General features: G+C 22.5%; 6 protein-coding genes across 6 annotated transcripts; all 6 read right to left on the reverse strand. All coding sequences in view use genetic code 6, as the record gives it.

Moving 5' to 3' along the window:
* Positions 1-592: 592 nt before the first annotated feature.
* TTHERM_00537020 (glycosyl hydrolase family 16 laminarinase) lies at positions 593-1,597 on the reverse strand (the record flags this gene model as incomplete). Its single annotated transcript, XM_001023512.2, has 2 exons — positions 593-1,002; positions 1,117-1,597. The coding sequence occupies 2 exons, from the start codon at positions 1,595-1,597 to the stop codon at positions 593-595; spliced, it is 891 nt and encodes a 296-aa protein (XP_001023512.2).
* A 1,174-nt stretch (positions 1,598-2,771) lies between these two features.
* Positions 2,772-3,794, reverse strand: TTHERM_000537027 (hypothetical protein; the record flags this gene model as incomplete). The annotated part of the gene is made up of 3 exons (XM_012799803.1): positions 2,772-3,268; positions 3,443-3,633; positions 3,712-3,794. The coding sequence occupies 3 exons, from the start codon at positions 3,792-3,794 to the stop codon at positions 2,772-2,774; spliced, it is 771 nt and encodes a 256-aa protein (XP_012655257.1).
* Positions 3,795-5,092: 1,298 nt separating this feature from the next.
* On the reverse strand, positions 5,093-6,119 carry TTHERM_000537028 (hypothetical protein). The gene is made up of 3 exons (XM_012799804.1): positions 5,993-6,119; positions 5,735-5,906; positions 5,093-5,634 (listed from the first exon to the last, which is right to left on the reverse strand). The coding sequence occupies exons 1-3, from the start codon at positions 6,023-6,025 to the stop codon at positions 5,177-5,179; spliced, it is 663 nt and encodes a 220-aa protein (XP_012655258.1). The 5' UTR covers positions 6,026-6,119; the 3' UTR covers positions 5,093-5,176.
* A 474-nt stretch (positions 6,120-6,593) lies between these two features.
* On the reverse strand, positions 6,594-9,628 carry TTHERM_00537029 (GAF domain protein; the record flags this gene model as incomplete). The annotated part of the gene is made up of 4 exons (XM_001470946.2): positions 6,594-7,276; positions 7,332-7,496; positions 7,600-7,983; positions 8,416-9,628. 4 exons carry the CDS (start codon positions 9,626-9,628, stop codon positions 6,594-6,596), a joined length of 2,445 nt encoding a protein of 814 aa, XP_001470996.2.
* Positions 9,629-10,261: 633 nt separating this feature from the next.
* TTHERM_00537030 (beige/BEACH domain protein) lies at positions 10,262-24,475 on the reverse strand (the record flags this gene model as incomplete). The annotated part of the gene is made up of 21 exons (XM_001023513.3): positions 10,262-10,501; positions 10,571-10,661; positions 10,714-10,871; positions 10,928-11,128; positions 11,185-11,679; positions 11,731-11,878; positions 11,928-11,998; positions 12,049-12,303; positions 12,370-14,216; positions 14,292-14,433; positions 14,489-18,170; positions 18,225-18,865; positions 18,923-19,201; positions 19,265-19,463; positions 19,703-19,971; positions 20,025-20,312; positions 20,380-20,916; positions 20,980-21,774; positions 22,060-22,979; positions 23,162-23,273; positions 23,339-24,475. The coding sequence occupies 21 exons, from the start codon at positions 24,473-24,475 to the stop codon at positions 10,262-10,264; spliced, it is 12,507 nt and encodes a 4,168-aa protein (XP_001023513.3).
* Positions 24,476-26,133: 1,658 nt separating this feature from the next.
* TTHERM_00537040 (hypothetical protein) lies at positions 26,134-27,138 on the reverse strand (the record flags this gene model as incomplete). The annotated part of the gene is made up of 1 exon (XM_001023514.2): positions 26,134-27,138. One exon carries the CDS (start codon positions 27,136-27,138, stop codon positions 26,134-26,136), a length of 1,005 nt encoding a protein of 334 aa, XP_001023514.2.
* Positions 27,139-27,238: the final 100 nt, after the last annotated feature.

Below are 27,238 nucleotides of genomic sequence, written 5' to 3' on the forward strand. Positions count from 1 at the left end.
TGGGTAAGGTATCTATTATCTATTTGCTTTTGTAAAAGTCTGTTTAAACCTAATAAGATGCTTTCAAACCTAACTATCGATTCTAATAGAGCTTTTGTTTTGTTTGACAATTATTAATTTAAAGAGTATTTAGATTATTAGGGATTTTTTCTATTTTATATATAATTTACTTATTTGTACAAACACATTACTAACTATATAAATATCATTGATAAATCTATATAAAAATAATATTTTTTCTTTTTTAAATAATCTCATTATTTTTTAATAATTTTATTTAATTTTTAATGTATTTTTGAGAGTAATATGATGTTAAAATTTTAGCTTAATATTTTAAAATAGAATTTTAAATATTAACCCATAAAAAATTAATTTAATTATTTCGCATACTAAGTATTTTATATGTTGATATTACTTTATCATTTAAGATTATAAAAAATAGATTTATTTTAATGTTAATTTTGGAAATAAATTATATATTTGTTTATTTTATTAATTTTTTTATTATAAATACAGCCTATTTGTATATGTAATAATTATTTTTTATCAAATTTTAAATCATACAATATTATTTTATTTAATTTTTATATCTTCAATTTTATATGTTTTAAGAATTCTTTTAATAAACTCTGATGTAATCGATATACATATATTTAGGATAGTCAGCTTATTTCGCTTTAATAAAGTTGTCTATTGCTGTGTTGATAATTATAAATTATGGATAAGTTGGAAGAGTTATAGGGGCATCTGTTTTAGGGTATTGAACACCTTGCTTATTAGTTTTATAGTGAATATTATCAATGTACCAATCAAACTATGTAGCATTCCAATCAAATCTAAAGATATGATAGTCATTTAAATTTATTTTATTTGGATAGAGTGTTCCACATCCATGACAATGATTATCACTTGCGTTATTACCCCAATGATATGTACCATATAAATGTGGTAGCTTATCACCATTCCAATTGCTATTCATTTCAAAGATATCAATTTCTCCTCCTAATTCAAGATATATAAAAAAAAAAATAAAAAAATGCTTTACTTATTTGCTTCTAATAATAGCTAACTCATAATTTTTATCAATTAATTAGCAACATTTTTTATTTAAAATACCTCTTAACCAGCTAACTCCATCTCCTATAGTCCATAAAGCTGGCCAGATGGGATCGTTTACTTTTGTTTTTGGTAATTTTACTCTTGCTTCTAGTCTTCCTTCTGAAAAATTAAATTTTTAAGAGCTATCCAACCAACCTGAAGTAAAGTTATACAATTTTCCTGTAAGATTGTAAACAGTAGGGTTATATCTTGTTCTAATCACTAAATTTCCATTTTCAGTGTAAATATCATCTTCAATGTAAAGCTATTGTTCAGTATCACCATGAGTTCTGTATCTTTTTGTCCATTTACTTTCATCAACTTGCGTGCCTTCAAACTCATCCTCAAAAATAATACTCCAATCATCTTGAACACCAAAATCTACCAATTAAGTGTCTTTATTGCCCAAAAATTGAAAATGATAATCTTAAAGCACAAAAAATAGTGCAAATAGCAGAATAAGGAATACTAATATAGACTTAAAATTTATAATTTTCATTTACTAATTCTTCTGCGGTTCACTATTTAGCACTTATATTTATTATAAAATCTTATGCTTCTAAATTCATTCATTCATGGCTTTTAGTAAGATAATTTAAATTTTTATGATGTAAATGACCTCAAATATTCAATGAAGATTTTTGATTAGATGTAATCATTATCAGAATTGTTTGATTATTTGATCATAATTCATAAACTTTCTTTTGTTTTCTTGAGAAATAAATATTAAAACATTTTTATGAAAGCTTTAAGAATATTTTATTAAATTTGGTTATTCTAGTATATTTTTATTTTATAAAAACAAAAACCAAACACAAAAATGTTTTATTTTTGAATTAATTGAGAATATTAAATATATTTATTGAATTGTAAAAATGAAGCTAGAATCAATTTTTAAAGAAAATGCATACAATTTTAGTAATTAATATTTTTATAAAAAAATCTTCATACATTTAAGACTGAATCTTAAAAGTAACTAGAAATAAAGTATTTTTCTTGGCGTGATCATAAAAATTTATCAAAATCATATTCAATGTATTATATTAACAGAATTAAAATTGTTTTAATATAAATATTATGCATTAAATTTTATAAACAGAGAGGCAAGTTAGCAATCAAAAGAAAGAAAATAAAAATAATGATTTAATATAAAAAATTAAATTGCAAATTAGGATGGTAAATCACACATAAATTTTACAATTCATTATGCAATTTATTTCATTAAGTTAGACCTAGCTACATTTCAGTATTATAATAATAATAATAATAATAATAATACTTATTTTTTCTATAATGAGTTGTCTCTTCTATAAAATAATCAAAGTTAAATAAGTAACAATATTTTTAAAAATTATATTAATTCAATTGAATTTGTAGTGATCAATAAACTATTTTCTTGAAAAGCTTCTTAGAAGAATTTAAATACATTTTTATTTAAGCCTTTATTGAAATTTAAAAATATAGTATATTACTGTAATTTATATAAATTTAGTTTATAGTTAAATAATTAAGTTAATAATAATAAATGCAATTAAATGCAGAATATTTATTTAGAAAGAAAAGTTGTGGTACGATAAACACTTACTTTCACAAATATAAATTTAGTATTTTCTTATATATGTACCATAGTACTTATGTTTCTTTATTTTAATTTAGAAATAAACTAATTCTTTTCAATATAATCTTTTGGGTTTTTAATAGAATTTTATACTTTCTATGAATTGTTCATTTTAAGATTAAGTAATCAGCTGGTCTATTAGCTCGAAGAGCTTTTCTTTGTCTTTCACTCTTGATTTTTCAATCCAAAAAGAGTTTGAGTTTTTAAGAAAGTAAATGAACAAATTTTTTAAATTTTTACTAGTCAATAAATTTCTTAGTTTAAGATGAAATCTCCCTAACTTTTTTAAATTTTAGTTCACTCTTATTTTTATATAGCTAAATGGCCACTTATCCTCAGTTAGAGATTCATAACATTTTATTATTTCAATATCATTTAAGCTTTCAATATGCCTTTAGAACGCACTCATGATATTTTTATACATATTATTTTTATAATGCTCTTTATATTTATCTTACTTTTCATTTTTCAAATGTGGATTATCTTAGTTTTGCATCCCCTCAGATTGTGAAAGACTTTGTTCATCTGATTAACTAAACTCAATCTTAGTCTCTAATTTGATTAAATAAAATATTTATAATATAACAAATAAAATGTGAATTGCACAAAGCGATTAGAATTTTTTTATTTTTATTTTAAAGGAAATTAGAAATTCTTTCATTTATTTATTTGTTTTCTAGATAAGAAAACAAAATAAAAGAAATCTCTCTTTTCTTAAGTATTTACCTTTTTCTATTTTTAATTGAATCTCATGATTATTTCTGTGATTTAATAGTTTATCTTGAAATAGCTTTACATATTAATTGTAGCATAATTTACTATCTTAAATGGCAGATAAAGCTTCCGTTTATCTAAAACCACAACGTTTTTAGATGATATACTTATAGGAGCATTGTTTGTTATCTTTTTATTTTTTTCTTTTATTTTTTATTAAAATATATTTTATTATTATTTCAGTTTTTATATTAAATTCAATAATGTAATTATGATTTTACTTCAAAATTAATTATTTTTCTTCGCTCATAATATTTGTTAATTTTTTATTTTTTTTCCAAAATTAATAATAATAATTATTCATTAATTAAAGACACTGTTTAATTTCTTTTTTTAAGTGAATAGAAAATATGACTTATAAAAGATAGGAAAATCAACATTTTTGCATTTCAAATTATAAAAATAGTTAGATAGTGAATTATTGAATTTACTTACCATTAAAAAATTAAAAAATATTATTCTAAAAAAAAAATATTATCTAGAATATAATTATAATTAATAAAAACAAAAATAGTCCAAACACTCAATTAGTGAATCTAAAAATACAAATAATAAATAAATACAGTAAAATCAAAATCTAATCACATTTTAATAGCTTTCAAATTCAAAAAAATGAAAATTAGTTAAATTAAGTTAGGCCTTCATCTTTTTAAAAGTATTCAACTAAGAATTTGATAATTCTGTTTCTTTAAAAAAAATTTTGGATACTTTTATTTTGGCTCTAAGAGAATTGTACTTCAATAAATTTAATCAAATTTCATTTTTATTTCATAATTATATAGTTTAAATGCATATTAAGTTAATCAATTAGATTATGTAAATATTTAACAATCAACAAATTTAATTAGCATAAATTTTAATTATGTAATCTGAAGCTATTTATCCTAAAGAGTGTTTTTAAAACATATTTTTATAAAGAATTAAAAGTTAAAGTTTAATTATGATCAAAAATGAAGAATGTGTGTTTTAGTGAATTTCGAAAAAACTTAAAACTTATATAAAATTAACTAATAAAGTGATAAATTTTATAAAATATACTTTTTCTATATATTATTAATGTAACATTTGAAGCTTTGAGTTATTACAGTCATCTTTATTTATTTTGATGAGAATTGAAAATAAATTATCTCTTTAAATACAATTTATCAACTAAATTAATAATTAAAAAAATATATTATTCAAAAAAGATAATTATTTTAGAAATTTACACTATTTAATTTTAATACTTTATATAATCTATGTAAATTATTATAAACATAAATATTTTATAGAAAATATAATTTTTAATCTTAAATAGCAAAATTATATTATAATACTAATGGTGATTGTTGTAATATAATTAATTGCTAACAAAGTTTCTACAGATTTGGTCATTCATTTTTAAGATGATGTTAATTTTTAAGTAATAAATATATAGTCTGATAAATTATGCAAAAAGTCATTCTAATTACTTAAAGTAAAAATTATTTATTTATTTTGACAAAAATGAATTACTTTTGTTAATAATATCAAATAAGATAAGGAAAATAATAAATAAATAATTATCAATTAATTAATTAATTTATTGATCAAATTTTTAGATATGTTAAAAATATATTTTTTAGTAACAATTTTTGTCAATAAACTTTGAATATTTGCGTTTTTAAAAAAAGGTATGAATATATGTTCCAAATAATCTATCACATTTCATTTTTCACTCTTTTTTGATTTTTTATAATTATCTATATTTTTAACTATTTCAGGATTCTATTATATTTGCATTAATATTTGTATTGCATCCAAATGTTGTGATTTATCCTTAAGCTTCGAGCCATTCATCCATAGATTTTCGGCATTTTATAAAAAAAAAGAAAATATTTTATTTAGATTTTTACTTTTGATTAAGTTTTTCATTTTTAAGTTAAATCTACCACAGTTTTTAAAATTTTAATAAGCCCTTAATTATATATATGAAAATTTCCATTTATCAGGAGTCAGTTTTTCATAAATTTATTGCAGTTTTTCATCTTTAAGCTCTGAGATATGTTTCTAAAATGCATATATAATATTCTTGTAAACGTTAGATTGAGAGTATTTTAAGAACTGTTGAATAAGTTCATCATAATCTTCAAGTTAGTTGTTTTTCAAATTATTTTATGTTGTATCTTATATTACAAAATATAATAAAAAAAATAAATTGGTTAAGCATCAAATAAAGTGCCGCCAATACGGCATTTTATAAACACATATAAATGTAAATTATACTATTTTCGACTATGTTAGTGCTTTATTCTATGTTTTCTTCTATCTTTAGGCCCTAAACTTTTGGTTCTACTTTCAACTGGGGATAAAATCTCTGCATATATTCATTATATGATTATAATGCATCCGTATTATCAATATAAAATAACATTTTGTACTTGCATCTCGAAGAATTCTAGTTAAATATTGCAATTATTTTGATAAATAAACTCAAATTTTACAAATTGATTGAGTTAATAAATATAAAATAAATTTAATTACTTCTTTTTGTTTTGCATTTTTATTCTTTTTCATATTTATTTTTTGCACTTGTTAATTTGTTTCCTCGATATTCCTTTTTTATATTTAAATAAATTTTTTGTTTGACTGCGAAACATTAAAATTTTTTTTTTAAATAATTTAGTAAAAAGCATTTTCAAATCAACAGATTAGTTGCTTTTTAAGCAGAATATTGAAAAAAATAAATCAAGAAATGTGTTACTTTTCCCCAAAATTAGTAAGAACTTTTATATTTATAATTGTAATATTACTTTTTTTCATATACTAAAAAAAATTTTTGAAAAATTTTTACAACCAAATCGACCAATTTTAATTAAGTTTTAGCTGTTTTTTTAAATTGAGGTTTAACTTAGTTGGCTTTAATATTCTCGTAAAATGTATTGTTATTTTCATTACTTAATTTTTTTTCTATTTATATATACAAATTTATTATTTTAATTTCATATTTGTTTACTCTTTCTTTAATATAAAACTACTTCGTAATTTAATATATAATTTATAAACACACGCGCACACGTCAACTAATAATAGCATATAATAAATAAATTAATTAATAGATAATTTATTTTTTAGTTGATTTTTTTCAAAATTTTATTAAAGCTGATGAAAGTAGTTTGCAAAAGCGCTACAGTGTTTCATAGCTTGAAAGTTGGGTTTTTGATTCCTTTTCTGCTTAAACAAGAAGCGTAGGTATACCTCTAGAATTTATAACTTATAAAACGCCTAAGCATTCAGTATCAAAATGAATAAAATCATCCATTGAAAACAAAACAGCTGGTTTATTCTTTTATAAGTTGCTTTGTTTTATTATTGGAATTGTAACAACAGGTAATTAAGTATCTATATCTATCATTTTGTTAAAATCTGTGTTTTCAGATATATTTTATGTAGCTTATAACACTTATTCATTAAAAACTTTTCCAACTATTCCTTCCTTGGTTTCAAAGTAAACTTTAACTCCATTCTAATAAGTAAAAAACTACTATAGAATTTTATCGAAGATTACAATTTTTGAATGAGGAATGTTCAAACCACGGTTTAAGAAAACGTATGATGTTTCTATAAGCTCTTAGAGAGATTAGCATTATATAGCATCTACAGAATATGTGTAAAGAGATCTGAGAGAATTGTAAAATTCAGCTCTTTCATCATTAAAAACACTGTTTTTTAAAATATTTTCGGAGAGCATAGCTATTACTTTGAGAATCCCTTCATCGTCTTTTGTGAAAAAAGATTAATTTAATTTATTAGTTACTTGGAGGACACCTAAATACATAAATTTACTAAATAAAAAAATATTCATTCTCCAAATAAGATATACCCATAACCCTATTGCTGGATTTAGTGTCGAATATTGGAGCACACAAAACAGATTTTGTGCGATAATTATTTTTTAAATCTAATTATTTGTCAAAACGGTCATCAAGATGGGCATCAAGCACGTTAATTGTTTATCCTGTTTGTGCTACATGTCCGCAAAAGCCAGCTATTTAAGTTATTTAGATTATTTGAATAATTTTATCATACTTTTTTGAAGCTATAAAGTTAATATTTTTTATTTTTGTTTGTAAATTTTAAAGACATTTTACATTAATCTACAGATAGTTTGATCATATCGTTTTTATTACCTTTAGTCCAAAATAAATTGCTTTTTTCGTCTAGCAAAAATATAGATGATTTATCACAACTCAAGATGCTTATGCATTCGTTTGACAAAGCATCAAATACTTCAGAAATGTTCATTTTATGCTATAGGTTATAAATACATTTTATTACTTATTTCATTTTTAAGATAAGGTTCATTCCTATTTACAGATAGCTTAGAAGTGAGTTTACGCTTTCATAAAAGTATTTAAAAGTTTAGCCCTCTAAATTGTAAATAAGTTTCTGCAAATTCTACTCATCCTAAAAGTGGCCTCTTAAAAATTTTATGTATCTTCCTTCAACATAGAAATCTTCAATTTCCTTTTCACCTAAATGTAAATAAAAATAAATATTTTTTTTTAAGAACCTTATTTGATATAATATAATATTTATTACAAACTTTACTTTCTTTAATTTATTTAGTTTTACTTTTTAAATTATTACAGTTGAAGATTTTTTTTTTTATAATATATCAATTTTAATTATTTTGTAAAATTTAAAAAGATTATTTAATGTTTATGTCTATATTAATTAAGTCATGCTTTCTTCAAATATTTTCATAATGTTCTAAAAAATAACATTGCTTGTAATTCTGTTTTTTTAAATTTACATAATGGGATAACTAATTTTAAGTTAGAATTCACTTTTATTAAAAATTGTTCTTATCAATTTTCTATTTTTAGTTTAATTTTTGTAAATAAATATAAATATTTTAAAATTATTTATTTTTTAAATCATCCAAAAAAAAATTAAATATTAACTGGTATCCATATCAAGAGCAGATGCATAAAATGCATGGTCGGTTGAATGTTAAATAAACTATGGCCTTAAATTCTTCTTTTCATTTGATTCACTAGGAGTAGTTCCTTACTACTAACGGGTGTTTTTAATTTGTTTGTTAAGTTTTGGAATATAAATTTAAAGCGGAGTATTGTGCAAATTTGAAGATATTACAGGAGTTTAACTTCCATTTTAGATATTTAAAGTATTTACTTAAATATTTCTTTTTGATTTCTATTGAATTTAGCTATTCTATTGATTTTCTAAACTACTAGGTATGAAATTTAAGCTTTCTGAATTATTTATATTACTATGATCATCTACTATTTGCTTTATTTAAGCTATATTTTTACTTTATTGCCTAGTTATTTATTATCTTGATTCGCTATGTACTCCTATCCTTTACTTATTAATTGTCTACTAGTTTATACTTTACTATACATTTATACTTTAAGATGCTTTTCTTCTATGCGGACTCCCTATAATTATAGGTTGCTTCATATCTTTCATTATTTCAAACTTTTGTAATTGAATCTTGTGCAATTTAATTTCATCGAGCTCATTTTTTAGGCTTATATTTTACTCGACCATTTATTAAAAAAAAGAATCTTTTTATTTGTTAGAAATTTGTAAAAATTCTAGCATTTTCATCTACCTATTTAGATCTTTTTTTAAAGACCTATTTTCACTCTCCAATCTTTCATTTACAAGTAGAATGTCTTTTATACAATTTTATAAATTCTCTATATCGACTTCAACTTTATCAGAATAGTTTGATATTTTCAAAAAATCATTTAATATTTGTTTTTAATTGCAATCACTTTGATGCAACAAATAAGAGTTATGCATTGAATTATTTTAGCTCTGTTTGCTGCTAAACTCATTTAAATTAATTTAAGACAAATTCAAGCGATTTTTCTAGCTAGAAGAAAAAGGTTTTTTCAAAAAGTTTTTCTAATTCATTTACTTTAGCTGCGCTGACAAACTATTTAAAGGATTGTTTTATTTATCAAAGGTGGTATTAAACGAAGCTAAAATGGGTACATTTTTAGGTGTTTTATTTTAATTCTGAAGCATTTAAGATAAATAATTTTATGGTTTAACATTTTTTTAGCTGCTCCTTTGCTTTTCATTTGGTGTTTTTTACCATTCTTTATCAATTATTTATTCGAGATGACCTTATGATTTATTCATTTAAGTTTCTTCTAATCACTTTAAAATTTGCTTAATTTTTCAAAATAAATATCTTTAATTAATCAATATTTTTTCATAAAAAGTATGCCATAAAATATCATATTAATAATACTTAATTATTTAGTTTTTTTTTTACTTATTTAATTTGATTGGGTAATAATTATCATCTGATAAAAAATCTTAACCAACCAAATATTCTATTTATAAATAAACATATTTCAATAAAAAATATTATATTTGAGTATCTTATTTTTTCTTTTGAATTTTTAAACTCAAACCAAATTCAAAGCTATGAATTTTTTGCAACCAAAAATATTTTAATACTTTATTATTTTACACCTAATAAATAAATAAATTTCTATTAACTTCATTTTTAGTAACTTTTAAATATCAATTAAATCTAAAACTTTAATTTTAAAAGACTAGTTAAACTTGCATAAACAAAAATAAAATTGTTAAATTTACATAAAAATATATTTTTTTTAATCGCACTTAAAAATAGATAAATAATTTATAAAAGTTTGCTATAAATAAACTCAAAGCATTTCTTAAAAATACCAATAAATTTATTATATACAAATATAAAATTAGCTTACACAGAAAATAATGAATTTATTATTATTTAGTTTTATTTCATTTTTCTTTGATTGCCTATTTCTTAAATGCTTTAAAAATTCCTGACTTTGTTATACATAGAATGTCATAATCAGATTTATCTGATAAATTGACAAAAGCAGTAATATCTAAGTTTGTTTATTTAGATATACTCTTAAAGAAGAATTGTTATTAATCAACTATAATATCATTTTTATTCGATATGTATTTATGATAATCTTATAATATATTTACTTATCCTGTTTGAGTGCAAATGAGCTAATTTATAATTTAAAAAAAACAATTCGTTAAAAATATGTTTATTTATTAATTTAAAGTTTAGTTTACTATGCTAGTTTCTAAAAAGAAGTCAACTTAAATTATATTGTTAAGGATTTTTGATTTATAAGAGTAATCGAATAGTAATTCGCCATTTAAGCTTTTTTAGTAAAGTAATTAGTTTTATTAAATAATTTTGAATTAATTTTTACTTGTAGAGCTAAATTTTATTAAAGAAAGAGGATAAAAAAATTTATGAGCAATCTGGAGAAAAACACGAGAGCGTTGCGAAATCATCTGACTCAACATGTCTCATAGCAAAGCTATTTAAAAATTTTCCTTTATAAGAATGTATGAGACAAACACGGTCCTGTTCAAATAAAATATATTATTTATTTGATTGGTATTGAAAAATAATAAAATTACCTTATCAGTAGAAAAAATGATTTTCTATGAATCACTTAAGCAAATAGTTTTTATTTATTGGTTGTGTCCATAAATATAAAATAAGTGTTATAGCTTATAGCCACTTTCTTTCTATACGTCCCAAACAGATATACGAAGATCTTCACTTGTGCAAAATACTAAATTATGTTTATCAGATCCCCTTATTATTGATATTGGTTTCTATTTATATTGTTTTTGTTTATTTTATATTAGATTTAATAATTTTTTTTTTTTACTTTATGGTAGTGAATTTTTTAAATTTGTTTAAGATCTTTGTATATTCTGAAAGATGAATCCTAGAATCCACCTACAAACATGATTTATTCATTAAATGAGTACATTATGTTGTTTAATTAATAATTTGTGTTGATTCCTCTCTCTTTAAATTCATATTCATTTTAAATATTCTTATCTTTAAAAATACGACGATTGAAGTTTTTCATTAAATGATTTGTTCTTATTGAATAAATTTAATTTTAAGTATCATAAATGTAAATGTTTTTGCCTATTTAAAAGAAACCTATGATAGTCTTATTTTTAAAAGGTCCTTCTAATTCTTATTCTTTAAAATCAAATGACCTTAAATTAATATCTTCTTCAATTTGTAATATGCTCTTATAGTCATGAGGAAGATTAAATATTTGGCATGGACATTAACCTACTAGAATGGACATACTCATTTAAATTATTTATTGTACATTGTCATTTTATGTTCTACTAAATATAAATTCCTATAAAGTGGTAAAAAATATATCCATTAAATATCAACAATAAAAATTTACTTAGTAGCAGCAATCTGGGAAAATATTATTATCTTCATATGACCTTTGCTTAGTTCCAAAAATTAAATCAATCCATTTTCCTAAATTCTTAGAAACATAAGGACTTTCTAAACCCTTTCTATGTATGGCTATAAAATGCTCTGGATTGCTATTTATTCAAAAGTAAATTATTAAACTTATTTAAAAGTAAATATTACTTTGCCCAGTTAGGTAATTCTACACTGTTGATGCTTTTTCCGTTTGGTAAATTTCCAAGTTAGAGATGAGGCTTTTAAAATAAAACAAATAAAAATAAAGAATTATTTATTTTTAATTTACTTTTGGCTTTAAGAACTCAGGCAAGTAAAAGAATTCTGGTATTAACTCTCTCAAATCATTCGCATTAGTTAAACAAGAATACCAAGTATTGGGTATAGAATAAAAAAGTCTTTAAGGACAATCAAATTTTTTTGCCATAAAGTCAAAGTGAAGCTTTGTAAATGGTTCTAAACGTATCAAATAGTTGTAAATAAATGCTTAGGAGCAGTAGTGAGAAGAGTAAAAGTAAGCAGAAGAGAAATCATTTGAGTATGACTTTGTTTTAATTGTAAAGAAAAATAAAATAAATAGTCATTAAAAAAGTGATAAAAAATTAATTACTGATTAATAACGCTTTTAAAATTCTTCGAGTCTTTCAGGATTCAAAGCTCCAACAGGCTTTTAAAGATCTCTATAATGTGCTGGGTTGTTTAGATCAATATCTTGTTTGTCATACCTGTTAAAAATCCAAGGAAAAATAGGATATTAAGTAATATCATTAAATGACCTCGATGAGTATTAATTAACTAGAATTAGATAGTCAAAATTAGATAATTCTCCTTTTTTCCATTTTTCTGTGAATTTTTTTTATTTGAAGTGGTCTACCCTGTTTATTACCAATTCAATATTTTTTATCCTTTCTGCATTATTGAGTTTTTTAGCATTATATTCTTTGTTGTTTTAACTGAATTCGTTTTCGTACTATTACATCCTTTATTTTTCTTAGTAATTTGAATCGCTTGAATTAGACTCAGAATCATTTTATCTTTCATTCTGTTAACTTGAAACCCCTAAGTGTGTATTATTTTTTTAAAGCTTTTCAATCATATTCTAGTTATTTTGTTTTATCATTTCTATTTTATCAAAAAAGTATCCTCTCTACCTTTGATTATAAAAATTAAAGTAGTATGTCTTTGAATTATTGGTAAATATTTCTATAGCGATTTCTTTCATGTTGAAACGACGAGAGTGAATACTTAAAATATCTATCATTTATATTTTTTTCTTTAATTTTTTGTAACTCAAAGAATCTATATGAGAGCCGTAAAGAGTATAAATATGCTCTGTAGGCCTTTACTTATTTTCTTAGCATATAAAATTAATATGTTCTTCATTGATTACAACATAACCATAATATGAACATTTCAAAGTTATGTATTCGCATTCTATTTTTAAATTCTCAATATTATTTACTTGCAAATTATTTTGTTGCTTTAAAATAACTTTTTCCATTTATTCGTCGTATTTATTTTTTGAGGGTCTTTTTGGTGTTATTTCAGATTGTTCGATTTACTCCTAAGTTGGATGATATTTTTCTTACATATACTTTTTATACGATTCTTATGAATTACCTATTGCTGTATCTGCTACAGTTTTTGATCTTGGCTTGGGTGAGCGGAAGAATTTCATCCTTAACTATTATTTTTCTTCTTAATTTTAGCTACTAGAATTCTCTTTGATAAAATCTGCCTTCTCTGTATAACCATTTCTCCTTTTGGAAATTATAGCATTAGTTCCTAATAAACCTCTTAATTAACTATTCTCTTATAATTATGTAGACTCTCTATAATTATCTTAGCTGTCATCTTCATAAATGCCTTCAGAAAATTATTAAATTTCTTTTTAATCGCTGTATATTTTATTTTCTAAATTTGTTTATATTTCCGATAGCATATTATCACTTGAAGACTTCTTTTGACTTTAGTAATATTTGCTTTTATAAGCTTCTCTCGGTTTAGGCATTTCATTTTACTCAAATGATTAATCTTTAGCTTAAATTCCATATAAATCAATATTTTCATCATCATTCTCTTTTTATGAAATTAAAGAGTCATTTGGAGATTTTTATTAATATTTAGAATGCTAAAGACTTTGTCTCTAGACAAATTGCTACTGCTGCTAATCTAAGCACTCAAGCGAAGGAATGTTTATCGATTTATGATTTAATAAATGTGAAGCTTTATTTCTTCTTGATGGAGAGCTATAAAAACCATCAGTCTTTGATAGATCTGGTCCTATAAAAAATCTTCTACCAAAGTCATCTTAATATCTTCTAAGTTTGTAAAAAACTTCACCATTTTACTTTTCCCTTTAAAACCAAATTCCTTTTTAACTAACCATATTTTTCAATTAATTATCCCATTTTGAAACTACCTTATTTTAAAGCCACTTTTCTTCCTTATGTTTTGCTATTATTTTTATTCAAAATTAAATTAATTATTTTTAAATATAAGCTAGCTAGATAGAATAAATTGATTGATTACATTTAATCTTTAATAGACATTTTTCAGTAACTTTTTAAAATAGTTATTCATAGTCTTTTATTTATTTCATTTGACTACTTTTTGGTGTACTCTTATTAGAAGTAGAACTATTATCAGCTTAATATTGCCTTATTCTTTCAACCTATTCAAAATTAAAATTTTATTATCTCAATATATTTAATTAATATTTTATTTACCAATTTTATAGAATAATAGCAATCTCTATGGAATACTTGCAAGAAGTTTTTACTAAGTATGTAAGAATCGTTTTTAAAGAACTCATTCAATTAATTTAAAGACTGCAATTAATTACTAACTTAGCTGTTTTCACAAATTTCAAGTATCTTTTCTATGCTTCTTAGATACATATTATATTCAGGGCATAAGCTCTTTGATTAGTTCAAATATTTTTTTATCTGAGTATAAATATTTTCATTAAAATTCTAAGGTATTATGTTGTAATATTACTAAAATACTTGTATTGCTTTTATCTTCTCATTTATTCCTCTTTCAATTTTTATTATTTTTTCTTTAATTTTTGTTTACTTGTTTCTTTCTTCTCCCTAATATAATACAAGGTGCTGTTAACTGCTACTACTATTCCCTCCTTCTGCAGAATAATCACTATGAATAGAATTCATTTTTGGTATAGATTATGTCTTTTGGCTATTAAACTCACTTAAAAACTATTAAAGGAATGCAGCTTATTTATATTTGTATAAAATATAATTTCCATTTTAAATCATAAACTCATTAATAAAAAGAAGTAACTCTTTAAAAACTTTTATATTTTAAATATCTCGTTCTAACTTCTCTATCTACTACTATTCTATTGCGAAATCATATTAATGGTCTTTTTATGAAATATGACTTATCTATCCCAGTGTATGTTCTGCTAAATATGAAAGCGAGTTTAATCTTGGAGTATTTTACTAATGATCTATATGAGAATTATTTAAATTATTCTTTAAAGATTGTAGTCCTAGTAACTGAGGTTATTATTTTTATGAAGGCGTTTTACTTAAAAAAAAGTCTGCTTCCAATCCTTCATTTGAAATACTCTTGCTCCTTATCATTTAATTGATTGAAGCGTCATTTTAATTATTATTATTATTGTTATTATTATTCATCTAATTATTAGACATGGATTTTGCTAATGCTTAGTTAAATGAATAATTATTAAATCCATTTTGTATATTTTATGGGGTTGAAATATTTAATTGAAGAGTATTAATTTCTTTGTTATTGTTGCTGTTGTTAATAAATTTTTCTTTTGATTAAATTATCTTTTACTTAGCTGTTAATGGGGATAAGCTCCCTATACTCTAATTATCCAAGGATAAATCAGAATGAATAGCCCTATCTTTGTTATTTTTATCTAATTCATAGCTGTTTTGCTTTAAAATTTAATTTTTTTATTAATCATTTGTGTCTTCGTTACTGTTTTAAGATTTTATTTTTACTAAATCTTCTTTTGTTTGGTGATTTTAAATTTCTTTTTCACTTTATTCATTTTTAAAATCATTATTCTTTGAGCTTTACTCAATTTCTAAACTGCCTTTTTATTCTTCTTCATCTTCACCTATTTTACTGCTTCTCTTTCTATATTAGCTTGTTTTTGTTTGTGAATTATCATTTTCATCTGTTCCTAACATACTTCCTAGATTTGGTGATTTTGTTTGTAAAATTGAATCAGATTTTTTTCTTAAAATATTTGGTGAAAGTAAATGAATATCTGATTTCTTTTTTTCACTTTCAATAATAGAGTGATTATTTTGGCATACTATTGCTTAGTTTCCTCCAAAACTCTAATATTATATTTATTCTTTCTTTCTGTTGTAGAATCCAAACTCATTATCAGGAGCTTCTTATACTTCTAATCCATTTTAATTTTCATCTAGATTTACATTTTAATCTAAAGGTAAACTTAGATTAATTTTATTGAGTTTTTCTTCAAAAGGAGCTTCTGTAATCTATTCTAAAGACTTTTTAGAAGAATATTTTGTATTGTTGCTAGTAGTAGCACGACTTTATTTGTCTTCAAATTCTGCACTGAACTCTTTATTTAAAGGTAAACTCAATTATTATGAAAGTTAAAGAGCTTGTTGGCTTGGACGCGGAGTTTTTTCATTATATGTGTTGTTAGAAGACTATGAATTTAAACCTAATCTCGTGAAAACTTTGACACTTCCTTGCATACTATCAACCTCTTATATAGTATAAAGTCTTTCATTTTATGGAGTTTATTCACAACTATTATTATTAGTGAGATTGATATTTGAGTTAGAAAAATTTTTATATGGTACACTAGTTAAGCGATTATGCTTTAAATTCTTGACTAAATGGAGAAGAGAGCAAAATAAATATTAACGGATATAATAATACATTAAATCTTCCTCTCTTTAGACACAAAAAGGAAATTTAATAAACCTATTTTACAAGAACTTTACGTTATTATCTCCAATTTATTCAGTATTAGGTTTTAAATCAAAAATAAAACTTTAAAGTAGATTTAGAGCTTATATAAAATCCTCTTCAAATTCACACTTTTTAATGAATTAAAACAAAAAATTAGTAACAAGTCTCATCATTCCTCCAGCTTTTACTTATGATCCTATATGACTGGTTTTTTAAGTTGACTTTTATATACCATCAGCATTAAATATTAGATTTAAATTACTTTTTAAATTTCCTTTTGATTCTTTTTCTCCATTACTTGACTCTGAATTTTTTTTATAATTATCAACATTATTCATATTTTTTATTCCCAAAATACCTTAAAAAAGAGATGATTCATTATCAAGAATTTTAATTTTTTCTTTTTATTGAAGTATTTATGGGATTGTTGAGTAAATAATTTCTTACTCCTTTAAATACTCAAAACACTGCATAAAAATTGATAGAAATACTGTAGAATTTTGCTATTATTTCAAGTATTCTTATTCATTAGAAGTGTTATTTAAAGCCTATTCTTAGGTATTTAAATTAGGGGTTGTATGTTGCTAAACTAATTGTAAAAAGGGTAAAGTGAAGTGAGGAGGGCTTTGCGAAGATTGACCATATGAATAAAATTCAGGACTTACATAGTTATTTGATGCACTAAATAGTTTAATTTCATTCTAATATTATTGTTGATCAGTCAAGTGTGATATTGATGTTCTTGAAGATTAAGAATTTTCTATTGTAGTGCTCTTTCTTAATTTATTATGACTAGTAACAGGCTTCATTAAAATTTAAGATTTTATAATGAGCATGTCTTCAAGTATAGATAAAACTCTAAAAATGGTATAAGTTTTTCTTTCATCAGAGGCTTCGTCTCCCTGAACTTTTATATATGCTCCATACTTATCAGAGAGATCTGGATTTAAAATGATTTTAAGTCCTTCGTCTAGAAAATTAAGTATTGTGTAAATAAAACCATTTATTTCATATGAAACTAAAGCTTATAAAAAATCATCTAACTCATAAGAAAGCTTGTAAGCAAGATACTTTGCACTTATTTAGTTGAAATAAACCCTATCAAGTTTCATTAATTTAGAAATAAACTTAACAAACTCAGGGTAGAAATTGATAGATTTTAGCATAGAAGGAGTATCTGATTTACTGATGTACATTCTAAATAATTTATCTCTGCTTTACTTATCTATTCTTTCGATATTTGCATCTAAGATTTTCAGGAGAAGAGAAAGTCTCATTGAAGGCTAATCAAAATTTATACATGCGCTTAAAATATCTATGTATAATTGCTCTTGCGTTTCTTTATCATCTTTGTATTCTAAGAAGTAGCTTTCGTTGGAGCTAGAAAATGTTGTATTTCTATATTAAGTATCTCTATTTTATGAGCTGTTTTCTCCACTGTCTCTGCTAATTTAAAAATATCTATTTTAAAAATTAATAAAATTATCTTAAGAAACTTTATTTAAATGTAAAAACCTTTTTTCAGATGAATTTTGTTAAACTTGTGAGTTTCTGTTTACTTAGTACTAGCCCTTTTTACCCTAAGAGATTTCTAGTGAACTTTCATTACAAAAGAGCATATCAGACAAATCAAGCATAATCTTTTCTAAATCTTGATAAAAAAAGTGGGTTTTGCCAAAGTAGTTCTCAATTTTTGCCTGCAACTTTTCTTTGACTTCAAGGATTCTCTTTAAATTTTTTAAAATTTTAGTAATTATCTACTAATTAGTTTAATTTTGTTAAGAATCATAGCTTATTTTTTGCTATTTAATTTGCTAAAGAATAGTTTGCCAGATGTTAAGAATGCTGACTTCCTAAATTTTCATATTATCACTTTAAGGAAAATTGTATTTTATATAAATTATTTTTTTTAAATTTTAAATTGTCATTTTTGGAGATTTTAAAATTTTTTCAAACATTTCTAGAAACTCACTTATCCTCTTTAGCTTAACAGATTTTATTTTCTCATCATAAAGAGTAAAAACAAAGAATTAGTAAAATATTTCAATTAACTTTCCAAAATTTTCTCCTGTTTTATCAGTTTCGCTTTGCTGTATCAAAATGAGAATAACATCGTTTAATCTGCTTCTCATATATTCCTATTCATCTCCTCTTTCCTTAATACAAAAATGTTATTTTTTTAAAATTCATTTATTAATAAAAGTATTATTTACTGAATGGAACATCATTGAATTTTAGAATAAAAATATTTTTTAAAAGTATTCTTTTTCTAACAAGTATTTTTTCAGTTATAAATTCTATTTTACATTAGAAAGCACCCATTCTAAGACTTTTTCCTATATTTTTTTGCTTGCTAAGCACCATATTTCCATATTCATAATTATATCATGGACTCCTTAAAAAAATAACTCTTGTTATGGCTTCAAAGTCTCTAAAAACCTTACTAACCACTATACTAAAAAGACTTCACAACCTTTTTTCATTGTAATAAACTATTTTTTCATATAAAATAAAAATTCATTTTAACGACTTAAAAAATAACTTAATTTATTTACATCATATAACAATTTAGATATTATCCTAAAACCATCATCTTAAAGAAATATTTTCAAGTCATCATTAAAATCTAAAAATTTTTCACATTTATCACTTGTAAAATTTTCAAGACGCTACTTTTCTAGAGTTTCTAAGTATTCACGATATCTTAAGTAAAACTCACTGAGTAGGTTAAATATATCAGCTACTATTTCGTTACTTTTTTACAAAAATATAAAAGATTTTATAAATGAGTAAAAGAAACTCAAATATATTTTAGTAATTCAATATTCAAAAAATATAAAATCTTTCTTTCTATTTGTATTTGATTAAATTTAATCAATTACTGATTTTCATACATTTTTTATAGGGTGAAAGAAAATATACCAAATAATTTATAAGTCAAAATATAAATTCTAATAATATTATCAAGAAAATAAGATTGATTGATTGAATACCTTTATTTATGTGTAAAATCTTAATTCTTTGCAACTATTTGAATGATGAATAAAAATATATCAATGTTTCCTACTTACAAGCAAGCTTCTACCAAAGTCATTTTTTAAATATAAAACAAATTTCCACCAGCTTAGACGCTTATGAATTTTGTTTGTCTTATCTACTTTTACGATTTAGAAAAAAGTTTACTTAAAAAGTTTCCCCTCTCTAACTTTTCTTTTTCTTGACACTCAAGCCCATTATTTACTTCTTAAGTAGATATTAATTCCTATTTATAAAATGAATGTAAATTTCTCTTTATATATGTAATAAATAATTTACTTTATTCTAAAATGCACTAATATTTAGCTGCAATACGAAGCGTATAGATTCAAAGTAATTTGGATAGTTAGATATTCTACCTTCTTGATAGAATTAGAACATTTAAAATATATCTTTTCCTTCCATGAAAGAATTAGACATAAAAAAGTTAGAAATTTATCCCTACAAACCTTGCTTTTTGCTTTCATCATTACCTAAAAACAATTAGTCTAAGTTTTTTAATTTTTAAAGATCAAATTTATTAGTCCCAGAATAGAACACTTAATTTCCATTTAGAAAGAGATAAAACTATTTTTAAATTATTAAAATGAATAACTTGATCTGTATATTTATTTAAAATTAAAGTTATATATACTCTTCCTGCTTAATAATTATTGTTAGGTGGTTTATTTGTATAGCATATACCAAGAAGATACCATTTATTGCTTTCAAGATCCACTTTAAAGAAATCTTGCTACTTTATTTGGTTATCCTAATTTATTAAAGAAGAGTCTAAATTCGAAGATTTAGATTTTAAAATATCACTTTCTTTGTATCTAATGCAGATTCCATAGTTATTATCACGACTTGATTTTTCAATTAAAATTTCTAAGCTGCATTACTCTTTTTCGCTTTTATCTGATTAAATTTATAGTATATACTACTATTATGATCCTTAAATATTATCTTCGAATTCATGCAAACGGAATGTTATAATAAAAGAAAAGTTGTCATTTGAGAACTAGCCAAGATTATTTGCACTAATAAAAGACTTTTTTGAAAAATCTAAGTAGAAACTATTGTTTGTGTAGACAGCTTATAAATTTCTATTACAAAGTTTTTTAAGCAATGAAAGGATTTCAAGATAATTGTTCTTAAGATTTTCATAAGAAGTCTCATAATTTAATGATTTCTTTTGCAAAATTAAAATATTTATTTAGTTAATTGATTAAAATTAAAATAAAATTATGTTTACATTTTCACTGTTTATAGAAGAAATATTTTACATAGCTATTTAAGGAATCAAAGAGAACGAATTAGAAGTTTCTTCGTCATTTTAATCCTTATCTGAAAAGATTTATCTTTTATCCTAGTTTAAAGGTCTGAAAAATTTCATTAACTTACTTAGTGTCTAAACGTTCATATTTAATGATAACTATTCTAGCACATTGAAGAGAAGCTTTTGGATATCAGGATCATTATTTTACTTTATAATTTTTAAAATTTAGCTTATGCAACATTGGAGATTGACTTGATTGTATTCAAGTTTAGATATTTTTTTTAACAATATTAAAAATATAAGAGTAGCCTCTCTAGTTAGTGCTCTATTGTTAATAAGCTTAAAAACAAATTAAAATGCATAAGGAATTTTTATCCTGATATTTTTGACACTATCGAATTTTCTTTCATAGCTTTCCGAATTGAATTTAAGTTTTGACAAATTATTTAAATGGTTATATTCAGATTCTTTAAGAAAATTTTCTTCTACTAATTTATAATAAGCTTCACCATTTTCAAGAGACATGCTCACTATTAAATCTATGAGGTTATTTTAAATATTCTCAGGATACAGTTTTATTTAAGATATAAGAATAGGAAATTCTTTAATTGTAAATGCATTTTATTTAATTTAATTAAGATATCCAATTATTTTAGAAATTTCTAATATTATAATCTTATTGTTATCAAGCATTTTATATTAATCAATAATTTTCAGAATAATTGGGAAGAACTCATTAAAAAATAAGAACTGTGTGTTTGATTCATTTCCCTATACAATAAAATAATATTTATTAAAATTACCAGCCTAATATTAATATTGTATGGATCTAATAAAAATTTGGCTCATAAATATATATTTGTGTTTAGAAAAATGTATTTTAATTTAATTAAAAGAAGAGTTAGTTTTAGAAAAATGTTAAAAGAAAAATAAGCTAGAACTCAAACTTTTTTTAATGGATCAAGATATATTTTTCAAGTCATTAATATATAATTTTTTTTTTAAATATAAGCCAATTTTTATTTGGTTCTGACAATATGATGTGATTTAAATTACTTCTTCGAAAGGCAAATAATCACTAATGGTATTTGAGAAAAATAAACTTTCAAACTTAGCTTCTTCTATTATGTTAGATTCTCTTTGTTCAATGATTGTAAAGCCTAGTCTCAATAAGAAAAGTATTCTTCTTTGCTAATTTTCTAAAGCCTTTGAAATCGGGCTATATTTGCTTAGCTAAGGAGTTTCAACAAGATATGAATTTGTAAATATGTTTTCTTTTTACTTTGTTTGAATACTCTTTATATTTTTTTTTAGACGAACTTGCTAAAGATTGGAAATATTTTACTATCTTTGTTCTTCGTCACTACGCTTAATGGCACTATTTTCTCTGTTAAGATAACTTTATCTAATTTTTTCTTGAGTTTCTTCTTCTTATTTTTTATCAAGTTACTTCATCAGTAAAAATGGGTATGATAGAAAAAGAGTGTGCTTTAAATCTTACCACTCATTATTCATAAATATTTTTTTATAGACAACATATAATAGCTTTAAGCAGTATTTAGCATTATCTGATTTCATTTCATTAAAAATCATTTAAATTACTCTTTTATTGATTTCTTTCTACCTACTAAAATTTCTTGTAATCTTATTTGCAAGTATTTATTCATTTTAGTTGTTTAATATGTATTTTATTATATAATATTGGTATTGCAGGATTAAGTTTTCTTTGTTAGCTTTAAAAAGCTGGCATATACTTTATTCAATTTACTGTTAAGAATACAGAGCACAATAGTCTTCGTTAGAAATACATGGATAGAAAATATCATCTTCATTTGAAATTCTTAATTTTTCTTTTACATCTAATATAAACTATTATCTATCTTCCTAAGTGTAAATACGAGTCTAAGTACTTACTAAAACTCTTTCAAATAACTCTGTCCTAACGTCTCTTTCTGTAATTTACCACCAGCATTCATCTTTTTGAGTATATGATAAATTTAATCTTAATTTAATTCCATAACAAAGTTTGTTTAACAAATAAAAATTTGAAATAAATAAGTTGTTTTATCTATTTAACTAGCATTCAAGAATAAAAGAAATAGATAGATAGATTTGAAATGAATATTTTAAATTAGAAAGTATTTAATAAAAAAATTACTCAAAAATAGAATGATGTTTTAAATGTAGTCGTTTTCACAATAAAGAGAGTAGATTTTTTCAATAAAAAATGGTATTTATATTTTATATTTAGAAATAACCCTATTTAATATCTATTTTTAATATTATAAAATAAATTATTTCTCATCAATAAATAAATAAATAAATTAGTTATTACATCTTGCAACAAGCCTCTATTACGAAATTATATAAGAAGCAAATATCTTAAAAATATAAAGTTATTCAGTACAATAAATTCTTCATGTAAGTATGATTTTAAGAAAACGTGTTCAATTAACTTCAAGGTAGGCTCTCTTATTTTTGCTTACTCTTAGGCTTTAAACTTGAATATGCAAAGTTAAAGAAAAGAGTATACCATCTTTTGAAGCATTTATTAGTTATTGTTGTTGTTTATTTTGTTTTCACTCTTTTTCTTCTTGAAAATATAGAGAGCATAAAAACTAATATACTCCCAAAGTGTTTCCTGCTAAATAAAATCAAAAGCAATCATTTACTTGCTACTATTGCCATTATTGTTTGCTGCATTATTTTCAAAGGAGTTTTCATCTTATGCTAGATAATTCGTATTTCTATTATTACTATTCCCTTAACTAAACTAGTTACTATCTCTATTTTATAAACCATTAGGAAACAAATGAGCATATCTAGAATCTTCACATTTTTCGTAGTAGCTTAATTCACAAATAAGTAAATTTGCCACATATGTTTCAAAACTCTCAGCTATTTTTACTAGGATATCCTAATCTAACTCCAAACCCACAGGTCGGTAATAAAATATATAATTTAACATGTGAATTAAAGAAGCTTCTTTTACTTCATACTTTTGCTCCCTACAAATACGCATATACTATTCAATTTTAACTATCATTTAATCATACTAATCGTCGAATTTTTCATTTTCCATATAATCATAATCGCTAGTTAATAACTTTGAATTATTATTAAAGTTATTTGATGAAAATTTGCTTTAATTCATATCTTTATCCATTTGAAGAGATTTAGATTAAGCTAATCCTCCATTTTAATTGTTCGGATTAGCTATTGAAATTTAAAAAGCAGAGGGAGTAGGTGCAGCACTAAGCATCTCTCTCTTTTCTTCTTCAGCTATCAACATATTACGATAATCTTCAATAAACATATATATGTGATTTTAAAAGGCTGAAAAATTTTTAAACTTTCCTGATTTAATGTATGATACATCTAAATTAACATCTTCATCAACCATCTTTGTTTTTTCAAGCTTATATTTACTTTCTTTCATAAGAAAGCTTAAATCTTTGCTAATCTTCTACATTATTATGAAGAGGTATTACTTACTATTTTCGCTCTATTATTATCAGAATTTGTTTATTGAAATAACCTAACTGGCTAAAATGTATGATGCCTCCAGCTTTTAATGTAAATAATTTAGGAATCCTTTATATAAATTTTGTTTTATAAATATCTATTGCTTAATTGAGAGGATAAAAAACTATTTGCTTTATAAATTTTAATATTGTTATCAGGATTATCTATATCACAAATCTATTGAAAAAAGTATTATCTTTTTATCAAAAATAAATAGGAGTATCTAAAAATGCTTGTTTATTTATTTTTTGATAAAAATAGAAATCAATAACAAAATATTATCTGTATTCTAATTTTTATGTACGAGAAAACACTTTGTTCAAATTTCTTTGAAATTTCTTTTATATATTTGGCTTAAAAAAATCATAACAAAGAATGTAAGTTTGACAAAAAAAAATTATAATAAAAATTTTAATTTTTTTAAGTTAATTAAAAATCAACATATTTTGAAATAGGATAATTAAATTATTGTTTATTTATTTCATATAAACTCAGTAAATTATTTTCAAAAATCTATTAAAATAACTCTTAAAATAACATAAAAAACGTTTCTCTTATAAATCAATATAGTTTTCTTAAAGTTTCTTTCTAAGTAAAATAAAATTTATATTTATTTCTTTAATTAAAGAAAGAACAAATTGTTATTTTTCTGATTATTTATAAAAATTTATGTTCAAAAATTGTTTCTCATAAATAAATACTTATCTATTTTTAAATTCACGAATAACTTTATTCCATACAATTTTTATTCTTTTGTAAAATTTTTTTTTCAAAATAGATTAATTTATAATTCCTCCTTTTTATCGATAAATTTGATAATTAAAAATGCGTTATTTTAAATTTATGAATTAAATCAAAATTTGTTTACTAATTCAAAAATATTATGACTATTTTTTTTGATTAGCTCATAAAGTTGTTGTAAATTAATAATAAATCATTAGCATTCAACATTTTTTGCTGAATAAAATAATTCAAATAACACAATACAATTAGATGTTTAAAATTTTAGTTTCATTTAAAATAAAGATTTAAATATTAATAAATTTAATAGAATTTTAATTTCTTGAAAACAAAATTTTTGTTTTGAAATATTTAAATAAAATACTTTCTCACCAATCAAAAGTTTTGAATAATTCATTTTAAAGTTTGTTATTTTTATCAATTTAATAGATTTCATAAATGTATTTCTAATCTATAATCATTTAAAAATGTAATTATCATAATAAACGATAAAAAAATAAATCTGTAATTTTATAAATTAATCTATTTGATTGCTTATTTAAATTAAATGCTTTCTCATCTTTCAAAACTGTGGAAATATTCCAATTACTTTTAGAATTTAACATAAATCACTAACTATATCCAACTTAAGGTTTTATTTTTTCAAAAAGTTAATAAATAAAGTTTAAATTTCTAAATTATCTTGAAAGATGAATTATTTTAAAAAAATATTCTACTTGGAAACATTTTAAACATGACTTTAAAAATATTTTTGCTATAATTTTATATTTTAAAGTTAAAAATATTCAATTCAAAATAAACAAACATAAAGAGAATCTTATTAATTAAATAACAAATAATGTTCTCTTTTTTTGTTATTTATAATCAATAACGCTTCTACGAAGCTGTAGACAAGTATGAGATATTTTTTGAAGAACCAAATTATTTATTAGGAGTAACATTTAAGTAATTATTAGTAACCTTTTTATTGTATTGATTTTTTTTCCTATATTATAAATGATTTGTATGGTGACTGCTAATACTATATGCTTTTGAACGAGTTGATATTTCTGAGCGATCATCCTATTACTCTGTAATTAGATGTTTACTTTCCATTACAACTTAGTTATTACTAGATATACTGCTCTACATTTTATTAATAGCCTACTACTATTAAGCTTATTACTATTGTTCTAAATCAATAGGAATATAATTAAAATCATCTTTTTTAAATATTCCAACCATATCTCCTCTTCTAACTTCTATAAAAACATTTCCAGGAATCTCTCTTTCTAATTTATATTCCTAGTCTTTATAAACAAAGAATAATTTATTTCCTTAAGAATGTGCATCTACTTTGGCCTTTAATTTAAATTTCTAACTTTATTCTAAGGGATCGTTTAACTCATTATCTTACTAACCTTAACTAGTTTATTCTTATATTACATTATGATAAGCAGCATCTATTCCAATCTCTTCTATAGTGTCTGCATCACTAAAAAAGAAATTCAATTTTTTATTCTTTTTCTGAAATACTTTAATATCTTATTACTATTTTTAAAAGCTATGAGTTTATGATTCAATGTATTCGTAAATATATTATTTTTTTAGCTTTTCTACTTTGGTATAATTTAAATCATTATCTAATGGTTCTTTTCTTTCAAGAATCTTATCAAATTTACTCTTTGGTATAGCTCCTTTTATACATTACTCATATGTTTTCTTACCTTATTCTAATTTACACAAGTACATTTCTTCATATTCATAATTAGGTTTACTACTTATAACAACATCTTTCATATATTTATCTTCAATTTCATCAAGTGAATATTAATTAAAGTGGCTTTTTGGCTTAGCCTAATTGTCCAAAATCTTATTAATATCGTTCATTTTGATATATTTTTTGATATTAGCTTTTTTCTTCTTAATTTATTCAAAAGCTTTCTAAGTTAATTGTGGTCTTTGTGTTCCTAATCCTTGTTCCTATTTA

Source organism: Tetrahymena thermophila (assembly GCF_000189635.1).
Source record: "Tetrahymena thermophila SB210 genomic scaffold scf_8254428, whole genome shotgun sequence".
Taxonomy (NCBI): Eukaryota; Ciliophora; class Oligohymenophorea; order Hymenostomatida; family Tetrahymenidae; genus Tetrahymena; species Tetrahymena thermophila.